This window comes from Apis cerana, linkage group LG14, assembly GCF_029169275.1.
Source record: "Apis cerana isolate GH-2021 linkage group LG14, AcerK_1.0, whole genome shotgun sequence".
In the NCBI taxonomy this organism is placed as follows: domain Eukaryota; kingdom Metazoa; phylum Arthropoda; class Insecta; order Hymenoptera; family Apidae; genus Apis; species Apis cerana.
In genome coordinates, this window is record NC_083865.1 from 8,643,226 (window position 1) to 8,655,487 (window position 12,262).

Below are 12,262 nucleotides of genomic sequence, written 5' to 3' on the forward strand. Positions count from 1 at the left end.
AATCTAAAAATTCTTGCAAAAATACTTTCAGAAATTAAATTTTTATGAAAAAAAAAAACTCATATATCAATTAGTATTCTTGTTAATTTTCTTTTAAATTTGTGATGGAAAAAAAACGATTTAAAATTCGAGCCATTTCTTGTATAGTTTATGGTCTTTGCAGTATCATATGCAAAGAAAGAAATCCAGTTTTATAACGGAAGTAGGTAGTCTTCAAAATCTTTGTTTTATGGTTCGTTTTCCCGCCATAGTGTAGTCACAATAATATCTTTCGAATACTAAGAAAAAAGTCTATCCAGCTTAAGACAATTGTATATCTGTCAAGTTTCTTATAAAATATAAATAAAATGGAAGAATTGGAAAATTTGGGTGATCTTTTGCCGACATATTATGCAAGATTATTTCCTTTTCACGATTATTATCGTTGGCTTAGTTACGGAAATGGTATTACAATTAATCAATCATATTAATGTTTTCGATATGATTAAAGCAAAACGAACAAATAATAATTTATTTTAAATATTTTATTTTTAAGTTTTAATTAGTATTAATAGTATTGATTAACGTTACTACTAAAGTATTCGTATTTTTATAGTGAATACGTTTAACAACAGAGAATTTTCATTCACTTTACAAGAAGATATTTACATTCGTTTCCAATCATTTAAAAATGTGAAAGAATTAGAACTTCAAATCAGAAGACTCCTTCCTGTTAAAATAGATGTAGGAGCAATATATAATTACAGGTAGATATTAACAAAATTAATAATTGTTTAATCCTTATTAATTAATTTTTTATCTTTTTCTATATTTAGTCCAAAAGAGCAAAAAATAAGAGGTACAAATTTTCATCCTGTTGAAAAAGAACTAGTATTTGACATAGATATGACCGATTATGATGAAATAAGGACATGTTGTAGTGGTGCAGATATTTGTGCTAATTGTTGGAAATTTATGGCATTGGCTTGTAAAATTTTAGATAATGCTTTAAGATGTAAGTAAATAATAATTAAAAATCTTGTACATATTATATTTAAATAAAATATTTTAGCGGATTTTGGATACAAACACATTTTATGGGTATTCTCTGGCAGAAGAGGTATTCATTGTTGGGTATGCGATCCTTGTGCACGTACTTTAACTGCAAGAGAACGTGGTGCAGTAGCAGAATATTTACAAATTATAGATGGTGGTGAATATATGAAGAAAAAAGTAAATTTACCTGGAGATAAAATACATCATTCCATTAAGTATGTATTCCATTAAGTAATAGTAAATTAAACTCAATTTCAATTTTTTTCAATATCAAGTATTTAAAAAAGAATTTTATATAATTTTAGACGTGCATTGGAAACAATAGAAGCTGTCTTTGTTCCATTTTGTATAGAAGAACAAAACGTATTAGGAACAGATGATGGAGTAGAAAAGTTTCTACAGATATTTAATGATGATGAAATTAAACAAGAACTAAAGTTACTTTTTGGCCAATACAATTCTAGCAAGGATAGATGGAATGTATTTGTTAAACATATTAGAAGCAAGAAGACTACGGTACTTATAATACTTGTAAAGTTCTATCAACTTTTCATAAAAATAATTTGATATTAAATACGTGATATTAGGGAGACAAAAAATGGTATCAATATCGTCATTTGGTAGAAGAAATAATGCTGCAATACGCTTATCCGAGATTAGATATAGCTGTCAGCAAAGGAATGAACCATCTTCTGAAATCTCCTTTCTGTATTCATCCAAAAACTGGTAAAGTTTGTATTCCATTCACCGCGAATACGGTGGACAAATTTCATCCCGATAAAGTTCCAACAATTAAAACATTGATCGAAGAAATAAATGAATACGATTTGAAAGATAAAACCGAACAGGAAACTTATGATTTGAATACGAAGAGGATAAAAGATTATAAAAAAACTAGTCTTAATAAGTCATTGCATATTTTTCAAGAATTTCTAAGGAACATGGAAGTGGAAAGAAAGGAGCAAAGACTCAAGGAAAACGGTAAGCATTCATTAACTTTTTATATTTAATGTATTTAACGTACTTTTCACGTCGTATTTTTTACAATTCGTCATTTTATTTTTCAGACGAAAAAATGGAATTTTAATTCAAAAATAATATATTTTTTTAATAAATTTACGAATAAAATTAATTTTTTTATTGTTTAAATAAATTTAAAATCGTTCTAATACGTTTATAAATAAAATTTAATGTTTTGCAAAAAAGACGTACTCGTTCAATTGCTTCCCACACGTCAAGATAAAGCGTCTTATAGACTTGACAGTTTGGCAAGATCGATTGCCAAGATTTCTAAAAAAAATCACTTTCATCCTGCTTGCATTTCTGGCTGAACCTGCTCACCGTTACTTTTTCTTCTTTTTACGTGAAATACTGCACCAACGTGCAATGATTGTTTCATCAACTCATTCGAATCTCATTGTCCTCCTCTTAATCCCATAAAAATTTAAAATCTTGGCACGAATGTAACGAGAAGCGAGATCATTCGCAGAAACTGTAACCAGCTTGAATATATTACTTCCCCGTCTAATATTTACACGATTAACAAGAAATAAATTTTTAGAAAAAATATATTACTTGTACACTCGAATATGAAATGAGAATGTAAAATACGATCTTTCGATAAAAGCAAACGTTTGTCATTGGGAGAAGATGAATGTATTCATGGAATAAATTTCCCAGAAGAATATGTACATATTTAATATTTGCATCTGAAAATTTCAATTATTTCCAGAAATATTATTACGTTGTATGAATGTGTTCGTTAACGATCCCCAAATAGATACATTGTTACACGTTGATTCGTACGCAATTCTTTCATTTACTTAGAGCTGAACTTTCTCGCTACAATTTCTGAGTGACGAACGACGTTTCAATTACGAGAATTTCATGCTACGTGTTTTTAACCAGCTGACAGAAAGAGATCACAAAAGAAATAGGTTAATTGTCTTCAAAACACACGGGCAGTCATTACGCTCTCTTGGATAAAACTAAATGGATGTTCCTGTACCGATTCGTTTTTACACTATTCACCGTTATTATTCACACTTTTTCTACATTTTCCTCGAAAAACAGGATTCACGTTAACGCTATTCCGATATAATCGCGAGATTTCGAACAAGAGAAATTGATAATTTATACTCGTGATAATTTATACTCTCGCAATCTTCTTCGGTCTATTTTCTTCTACTATGTGGAATAAAAAAATCATAGAGAAATACAATTACACGAATTTCTCTAAACAATATGTTTGTCTATATTTTTTTTTTCTTTCGCTCATCTGATAAATTTCGACTATCACGCAAGATCAATTCCAAGGCAATTTCGCATCCTTTTTTGTTTTTATTAAAATTGAGGGTTTTATCAGTCGAGACACATATTTCGAAATATCTGAAGTTTCGAAAATTTGTTATTAACAATGACTAATAATTATATATAATTGACACTTCGAAAATAATGTAGTTACTATAATAATACATACTAGCTCGTATCGAAGTGGATACGACGGTCTCGCTAGATCTTACTTTCAATCGTTCGATAATAAAACGTAAACTGTACTTTCCAAGCGCATGCAACATTGAAAATTTCAACGGATGTTTACAACTTCATTCTAATTTGTTTTACATCCGTTGCAATCTCGATTTCATCTATGACACTGACGAAAGTATTCGAAAGTTTACCGGTTCCTAGAGACAGAAAATTTTAACCTAAAAAAAGTCGTGAAAGTTGTCTCGCGAAATTAGCTATTCGTCAACTTGATAACGAGATTCACGTTATCGATCAATCGACTTTTCTTTTTTATTCGATACGTAGGATCCGTTTAACTCGATCGTTCCGCCAGTTTTTCATCAATCAATCATACGATACCGTGTGGAATCGTCGTATGACGAATAGAGGATTCGAGCACAGTAGCAAGAAAGTGGATATTCTTCTCGTATCTATTATACAGGATTAAAGGTGGGTGGATCACGATTCATGATGGAAAGCGAATCGAACGATCCCAACGAGTTTTTTATTCGGTATCCATATATCGAAGTTTATTTGTTGCTACCAACAAAAAAATTCTGACCACTATTAATAATTACGGTCTTAATCGACTGTGACCAAGTGGAAGCTTCTCCGTAAAAATAGATTAAACTTTCTTTTTAGGCCATAAACTATTTCGAATTTTTCTGACTATAGTACTTTCAATCAATTACGGACACTTTCGACGCGTATCTGTGATTTATTAGAAATTCTCGATGTTTTTAGCGAGATTCTTTTCTTCGTCGAACTCGACTCGAAAAAAAATCGCTCTTTTTACGACGTAGTATCGCGATTAATCAGCCAATTGACTCGCACAAATTGTTCAGAATTTCTTTTATCTTGTGGCGATCGACAAATGCGAAACCATAAACGATTGTCATCGATGCTACATCAATTTCAACGTTTCCTTGAAATGTCAATCTCAGCGGTATATGTGGGTCGTCGCATCGAATTAACATTGATGATCTAATTGTCTTCGATTGTATCCAAACGCGACATTTTATAAATCGTTAGAGCTAAAAATTCTTCAAATTAAAATAATCGATTCAACGATAACACGATATTTTTTATCGAATCAAGATTTGACAAAAAATCTGAGACAAATGAGGTACATAACTAAATTCACGATCAAATTCATCAGAGATAACCGTTTCTTTTCCGAAGAATTCTTTCGTTGAAAATCAAGAAATTTTTTAAAACTGGTGTCGATCAATTTTAAATGGATCCTCGATACGAAACGTTACCAGATAATCGTTCGTTTTCGGCTAATCACCTCGATTCGTTATATTCCTTTATTGGCAATTATTTAGCAATTATCTTTGCGATATCGATACCGTTGCAAATGTATTAACAAATATAAACATATAAATGTTTTTTAATATTCCTAATTTCATGGTATATCAAAGAATCGCGAATATAAATCTCATCGAATCAACATCGAACTCGAAGCGATTTAACGAGGTAAAAGCATCGATAAACAATGAATCAGAAATTAATCTTCTTGGCACCTCATTAACGCGTATAATGCGGAGGGTTGGAGAATTCAGCATTTACAATATTTTTTTCACGGACAAATCCTCGTTTGTAAAACCTGTTACTTCGAACATGGTGGCCAAAGAAGCGATAGTTTCATCCCGTCGTGGAATGAAGATACACGCGGACAAATACAAGCACACATTTACAGTTAACCGTGTAAGCGGACTAGCAAGTTGTCTGTTCCTCGCCAGCCTCCACGAGCACCCCACAGATTACAAAGAGATTAAAAGCGTGGGGAACGTGACGCGTGTACGGAATGCTCTCGATTTTATCCGATTGCGAGCGTGACGGAAACGTTCGTTTCTTACGGAATCACGAGAAAAATTAAGAGGAAGGGAGATCGAGAGCCGAGAGATAAATCCTTGAAATTCGAATCCCCGATTCTGGATTCTGAATCTTCTGTCGTATCCAGAAAGAGGAGTGAACTTTTACACGATTTTATATATTTAGTTTCGCTGCACACGTTCGAATAAAATCAAATTAAAATAAAATTATAATTGTCGCGTTAGAGGTGGATATATGTATCGGAGATACGGTTTAAGATAGGTTTAGCGCTACTAGCGCTTCGAAATGGTTACCTATCCAATATTAATCAATAGTATCTAATGCGATCAGCGGTTTTTGCCGAGTAAACGAAGAAAAAAGGCTTTGGCAGCAAAGTGAGTAACGCAAAAAGATCGTTTAAACGTGAAAAATCGCGCGACGCGTTTATTTGTAAAATAATTAGTATTCGGTGGGGAGGCCATTACACGATCCAGTTAAGGCATTATTCCGATTAGGGAGAGCGATGGTGAAAAATAAGGAACGAGATATACACTCGATTATAGAGGAATTAATACGCGGCACGCACCGCACGCCTACAGCGTTCCTTTCCACTTTCGTAACACGGGTATAATCCTCGCGCGTAAACGCAACACGGGCTTAATTATCCTTTTTAACCGGGATAAACGTTCCATCGCGAATTTCTAATCTATATTAGCGATGCGCTCGCGACTTTTACTTTTCTCCGTAACCGGCTTCCAAACTAATTGTCCATTTCCCATGGTGAGAGCCAGTTCTAGAGGCAGAACGTTTGGAAAACGAATCGTTTCGTTATCTCGTGTACGATCGGAACAACCATTCTCCAATAATTATTCACGTTCGACGTATCGATTCGTTAATAACGATATCGCGATAAAAGATAAACTATTTGATTCCCGAACGAACGAATTTGAAATAGGTGACATTTCTGGAATTTCGATATTAAATCTTCTTTTATTTGACGTAAGTGTTTGACGAAATTGTCGATATTGTTAAATTTTTGGAAAAATCCGCTAAATTCTTCTTAATCTCTCGATTAGCAGTAACCGAAAAAAAAAAAAGAACGTTCCGAATGATATTCGAGGCATGAAAACAAAAATTTCAGAGCCTTTCTCTGACGAAATTCTCATAAATTCTCTTCTCTTTTCACGAGCTTCTCCTTACCGTTAAATCGGATGCGCATATTAACGTTCCGTTTTCGTTAATTGCTCGAAATTACCCAGTTCTCACAACAATCCGAAGAACACACTTTTACATTACCGTGTCTATTGTTAAGGGTTCTATTTCATTCACGGTTTTAATTAATTTCCAAGCAACAACGCGTAGATGAAAGTAAACACCGATCTACACCGCGTGGCTAACGTTTCGTTTTATTAAAACGCGCATATACGCGCATTTCTCACGAGAGAAAAATCGTTCCAAAGACATATCGTTCGTCTAATTAACGGTTTATTAAGATGGAATCGTAGCCTCTCGCTAATTGGTTTCGCCCCGACTTTCTCACAGAACCAGAATTTCCTCCTTACCGAACCTTATTCGCGATTCCATCTGTCAAACGGCGCCTTAAAAATTGAGAATCAGCATATGCTAATTCCGTGCAACTAGCAGACGAGTTCTCATGATCGTTGAACGTGAAAACCGCGGCAAAACTTCGCTCGATTCGATCTAACGATTTTATTCGATCTCTCGATACATTAATCTCGTTCAAAAAAAAAAAACGACGATGGCGAACACGATTCGTGAACACGAAAAATTTGATCGTGCCTCGATCAAGCGATTTCGTTACAACGTTGCTCGATCGACACCCTGAATTTCTAATAATTATTCCGTGTTTCGAATCCATCGCACCATTCGCATGCAAAGTTCCACAATTTCCGGAAACCCTCGGCCTGTCCTTCTCTCGAAACGGGACAATTAAGCTACACGTTGTAATTTGCACGATTTACCAAGAGTAGGCAGAGAATTTTCCTGTTTTATCGGACAAGTTTTATTACTACGTAACACGGAGGAGAGAATTTATGGGTATTGGTATAACTCGTAAAACCAGTGACTTATAAAATTTCGCTAATAATATCGGTTAAACGACGCGAGGAGGTGGCGAATAACGATTAAGGAGGGAAGGAGAGGAGGGGGATTTAGAGGAAGACGAGGCTGGCACAGGTGGTCGTGTTATAGCTGGACAGCGGCTACCTGTCGGCGAGAAGGAACGTGATTAACAAACGTGATCGATCCTCGCGATGCCCGAGATAATTTCAAGCGGGAGTCTTGGCACGCACGATCAATATTTATAACGTGTGGTGGCCGGTGCTCCTGTTTCTTCCACGCGTGGAATCTACCTACCGTGGTGGCTAAACTGTGCACGAGCACCACGCTCTCGCGTGCGAACGCCATCATTTTCCAAGCTTTATGGATAGAAATTGACCGGGGCTCGAGAGGGAAACGCAACGATACTTTATCTCGAATCGAATGCCGGGCGATCGGGGATCGATCCGATTTCGAACGGGAAGAATCGGATTCTAGAAATGGAGAATGGAGAAGACGCGTCTTTTTTATTTGTGCAAACTGTCGGGATATTTAGAAGAATAACAAATTGTCCACGGGTGCTAATGATAAATTGTAATTCATCTTATAAATCATTTATAACTGCGATCTAACGTGCGGTTGAAGCAACAAAATACGTATTTAATTGCTGAAATTAATTTGTGGAAGAGAATAAATTTATCGTAGATGGGAATATGATATTTGTAAATAATATTTGTAGTAAGATTAATTTTTTTTTTTCGTTTTTATGTAACAAGAGAAGAAATGTAAAAACTGTTAAAGACCCCGTTCGCGTTCCCCTTTTCATCGGGAAGATTACAAACTCGCAGTATTCGAAAATTACCAGTTCCTTTTTTTAAAATTCCTTTAAGAAAAAAAACACCGTTAAAACGTTAAATTTAGTTTGAATCAAGAAATCTCAAGTTACTTCGTATAGTTTCGGGATACTATTCGAGTCTCGAGAGAAACTAATAAAGAAAAAAAAAAGAAAAAAAAGAAAAAAAAATGAGGAATTTTTCAAAGAACGTCTCCTCCGACTCGCCTAATTGCAAAAACTTGCACGAAGAGATTCACAATAGAGAAGTAAGTTATAGTCTCGGATATGTGGATCTGTTCATGGTGTAATCACGGTACTTAAGCAGTACCGAGTCACTTTGCAGATTCCCCGATACCGATACAGACTTTTTTCCAGGAAGGTAGTAATTTTCCAAGTTATATTTCCCCATTTATGCACAACGTATGGAAGGTGCTCGTTTGTAACGAAATATCGTCCGCCTTTTTCGACTTTCCTATCTCCTTACTGTTTTCCAATTTTCCAATTTCTACGATACAACGATCTTTCTCCTTCGAGTGATACTTTAAAACTTTTTCTTTTTCCAATCCTTAACCGATATTCGCGGGATCTTTGAAACACGTTGCGAACACGTTTCGTGATATTCTCTTCTCAACTAACACACGGCGTCGACGAGCCTTCTTAACAATTTCTAAGTTGAAACTCGAATTTTTTATTTGAATACCTCAATCTCCCTACATGTAAAATTCTCCTTTTACAACGTATAACGCCAACGAGTTAAGTCTCCATCTAATCCTTTCGAATCTTTGGGACTCTTATGTAACTGTACATCTAACGTACGACCCTTTATCTTTTTTTATTTACCTCGTAATCTCGATCTCACGATAGAAATTAAGGGCGGAGATAGAATCTTGTCCGGAAATCGGGCCCGGACGAGAGTCTGTTGGCCGATTGTCTCCAACCGGAAGAAGTCGGCTTTCGTTTCAAAAATACGTTCCCAGAGAGGTGGAAAGAGAGAGGCCAGCGGGTAGAGAGGAAATATAAGGCCCATCGTGCGACTGGTCTAATTAACGTTGTATTTATATACCCGGTCGTTATTACTTTCTTCGCTGTGTCGTAAATTTTCCAATGTTCCCGTGGTCATCCTATCATTATTGGTAGGAGAATACGCGCGACGCTTTCATCCGTAAACGGCCAATTTCTTGATGCTATCTCCGACGCTTTCGCTTAGCCTTTTAACATTCGAGCAAAAAATATCCGCCGTATTTTCACCCTAAACGTTTCATTGCTTCCGCTCGATATCCTTATCATTTGCCACTATACGACCGTTCTTTAGCCACGCCAAACGCGTGATAAGGCTTCGTTTGCATAAGCCGGAGTAAATCGTAAATGAACGGTCGAACGAAACTTTCCCTCCCTCCCCGAGTCCTTTTTTAATTGGTCTTCGACGTTAGATCGAGTCTGAGGGTAGCAGAGGCGAAACAAATTCGGACGTAATAACGACGACTTTATAACGTAACGGAGACGGGGAAAAAAGTTGCACGGGACTCGTTTCTTTCGCGGCAAGGATCGCAAAGTACCGAAATCTTGGATTAAATCATTCGAGATCCTGAATCGGAACGAAGAGGGGAGAAGAATCAACGAGAAGGAATAACCGTTACATAACGTAACACGCGATGTAATTAATGAGGACATTAAGGTAACAATCTGGCTCTCTCTCCTCCGCAACTTTATCCAACTTGTCCAAAGAGAGGCAGAGATCGTGGTCCAAGTTATTAAGCGACTTGTGTCGTAAAGCGAAAATAAATCTGACTGGGTTTGCTCGTTGTAAGTAGCATTATAACCACGCTACTTACGAAAAATCAATTAAGACAGAAGCCTGGCGCGCCAAGGCTTCATGCTCGATTGCTCGTTAATTTCCAAATACGAAACGACCGCTCGATCTTGTCTCGGGGTACTTTTTTAAGAAGCTTTTTTCCATGATTTCGATCAAAATGACCGCATCGATCATTTTCGAGTTAACGTAATTTATGTAGAAGAATATTGATCCAGATTAATTAAAAAAAAAAAAAAAAAGAATTGAATAGCAAGATCATTTATCGTTATGGAGAGGAAATAATCGTTATCACGTATGCATCGATCATAGATCGGTACAAGATCGGATCGTCCGGCGTTTTACGAGTCGCATTCCGTTTCGAGTGTCGAGAGAATGAAAGAAATGAAGATCGATGCCGTGAATTTGCGCACGTAGGATGGAATAAAAGGTATAAATATAAATCTCGTTGATTTTTTTCAGAAACTACGGTTACATCCAGACATTTCCACGATTTCTATCTTCTCGCGTGGAAAAAGATGAGAACATAAATCGTGGAATCAAGCGTCCAGTTCCGAATAATCATTAATTATTACAAAAAGGGGGAAATCGCGAATAATTTAGAATCTTCTTACAGGCCGGGAATATAAAAATCTATAAAGTTTCTAAAAGAAACTTTTCCCCTCGTCGAGGGATAAAGCAAAAGAGCGTGGAAATTTAGAGACGAAACGAAACCGATTTACGACCGATTCATCGTCATCACCATTATCGCCACCAGCGCAGAGATCGTACGACACCCTCGCGCGAAAACTTTAACGAACCGTCACATTCTCGTTTGACAAAAATATCGAGCGAAACTGACCAAATCTCTCGAAAGTTGTTTCTCGCTTTACTTTCGACACTTTGGTCGAACTGCTTGTTAAAATCTCTATACCAAATTAATTAAATTTACAACGATTGAAAAAAAAAACGAAGAAATCGTTTTTCCTGAAATCTCTAGAAATTCAAAAAGGGAAAAAGAAAGAAGAAAAATTGAAACTCTACAAAACTCTCTTGGTCACCTTGTGAGAAACGAGAAACGCGATTTGTTCCATTCTCCTCGCGTACTCTTATACCAAACTGTTTTAGAAAACCGAAGCGTTCACTTATATTCCACTCAGAACTGAATAATTTAGCCAATGACAATCAATCGATCCGCGATCGAAAGGCCAACGATCGAAAGCCGGGGTCGTCCTTCATTGTCGAAAGGAAGAACAAATGCAGCGGTTAGAAAGCGTTACGATTCAACAACATCGTTCCATTTCGCCAAGAATTATCGTTTTCGCGGCTACTCCTCGCGGAATGGGAGGATTTCACGCGCGCAGATATCCAATCTGACGTGACACACATGTTTCGTTGCGAGCCGAGGCCGAGGATCGCGCGTAACTGTGCCAGATTATCGACAGATCTGCGGAGAAAGTATCGCGAGCCAGCGAATAGATCGATCGCGTGATTGATCATCGCCGATGAAAAATCGATCTGTGACGAGCGTGCACGTTGAAAACGAAAACGAGCCGATCGAACGAAGGAAAGTGGTTTCGATCGATCGGCCGCGAACAACGTAACCGAGTCACGGAAATTTAACCACTTGGACGACGAAGAACGGCATCTGTTCGTTTCGTCCCCCTCGTATCTGGAATACGATCGACCACAAATTCGATATGTCTCGCGCAGCGAGGATTCGACGATCCTTATTCACGAAGGAAGGGAAAGAAAAGAGCACGTAAAAGAACGCGCGCCTTTCTTGCGTTTTGCGTGTCGTGGCACGCGTCCGCCAAAAAAAAGAAAAGAAAAAGAAGAGAATGATCGATCTTCCGTTCGTCGAGATGGGGGGGGAAAAAAACTATCGGATTTTGGGACGAGAAGAACCGCACGCTTACCACGCTTCGACCACACTGATTCGTATTCGAGAGTTATTCGTAGAGATTGGAATTAGAGAAAATGAACGATCGGGAGGAAAAGTATCGCCGCTGTGATGGAAAAACGAAGACGAGAGGAAACGGCGAGAGACAGAAGGAAGAGTGGAAAGAGCGGGCGAAAGAAGGAACGAAAGTGTGTCGTCCGTTCTGGCACGTATTTCCTTTTCTATGTTCAGAGGGGGGCATCGTTGTTCGGGCCCCGACAAGCCGAAGAGCTTGAGGAGTGCTCGCGGCACGTTGCCCCATAGTGGGGGCAGCGACATA

The 12,262-nt window shown here is 37.1% G+C and overlaps 1 protein-coding gene and 1 long non-coding RNA gene across 2 annotated transcripts; one reads left to right on the forward strand and one right to left on the reverse strand.

Moving 5' to 3' along the window:
* The first annotated feature begins 303 nt into the window (after nt 1-303).
* Nucleotides 304-2,240, forward strand: LOC107998660 (DNA primase small subunit). The gene is made up of 7 exons (XM_017058035.3): nt 304-444; nt 596-746; nt 816-994; nt 1,052-1,250; nt 1,341-1,551; nt 1,623-2,016; nt 2,103-2,240. The coding sequence occupies exons 1-7, from the start codon at nt 348-350 to the stop codon at nt 2,120-2,122; spliced, it is 1,251 nt and encodes a 416-aa protein (XP_016913524.1). The 5' UTR covers nt 304-347; the 3' UTR covers nt 2,123-2,240.
* On the reverse strand, nt 2,020-12,252 carry LOC114577652 (uncharacterized). The gene is made up of 2 exons (XR_009832592.1): nt 3,515-12,252; nt 2,020-3,423 (listed from the first exon to the last, which is right to left on the reverse strand). It is a non-coding gene; the product is annotated as an uncharacterized LOC114577652 (long non-coding RNA).
* Between the last annotated feature and the right edge of the window lie 10 nt (nt 12,253-12,262).

Excerpts from the sequence above, each read along its gene's own strand:
- LOC107998660 (XM_017058035.3), top strand. The coding sequence starts at position 348 with ATGGAAGAATTGGAAAATTTGGGTGATCTTTTGCCGACATATTATGCA. Across the intron at positions 1,251-1,340 it reads AAAATACATCATTCCATTAA|ACGTGCATTGGAAACAATAG; the intron begins GTATGTATTCCA and ends ATATAATTTTAG. Across the intron at positions 2,017-2,102 it reads GCAAAGACTCAAGGAAAACG|ACGAAAAAATGGAATTTTAA; the intron begins GTAAGCATTCAT and ends TTTATTTTTCAG.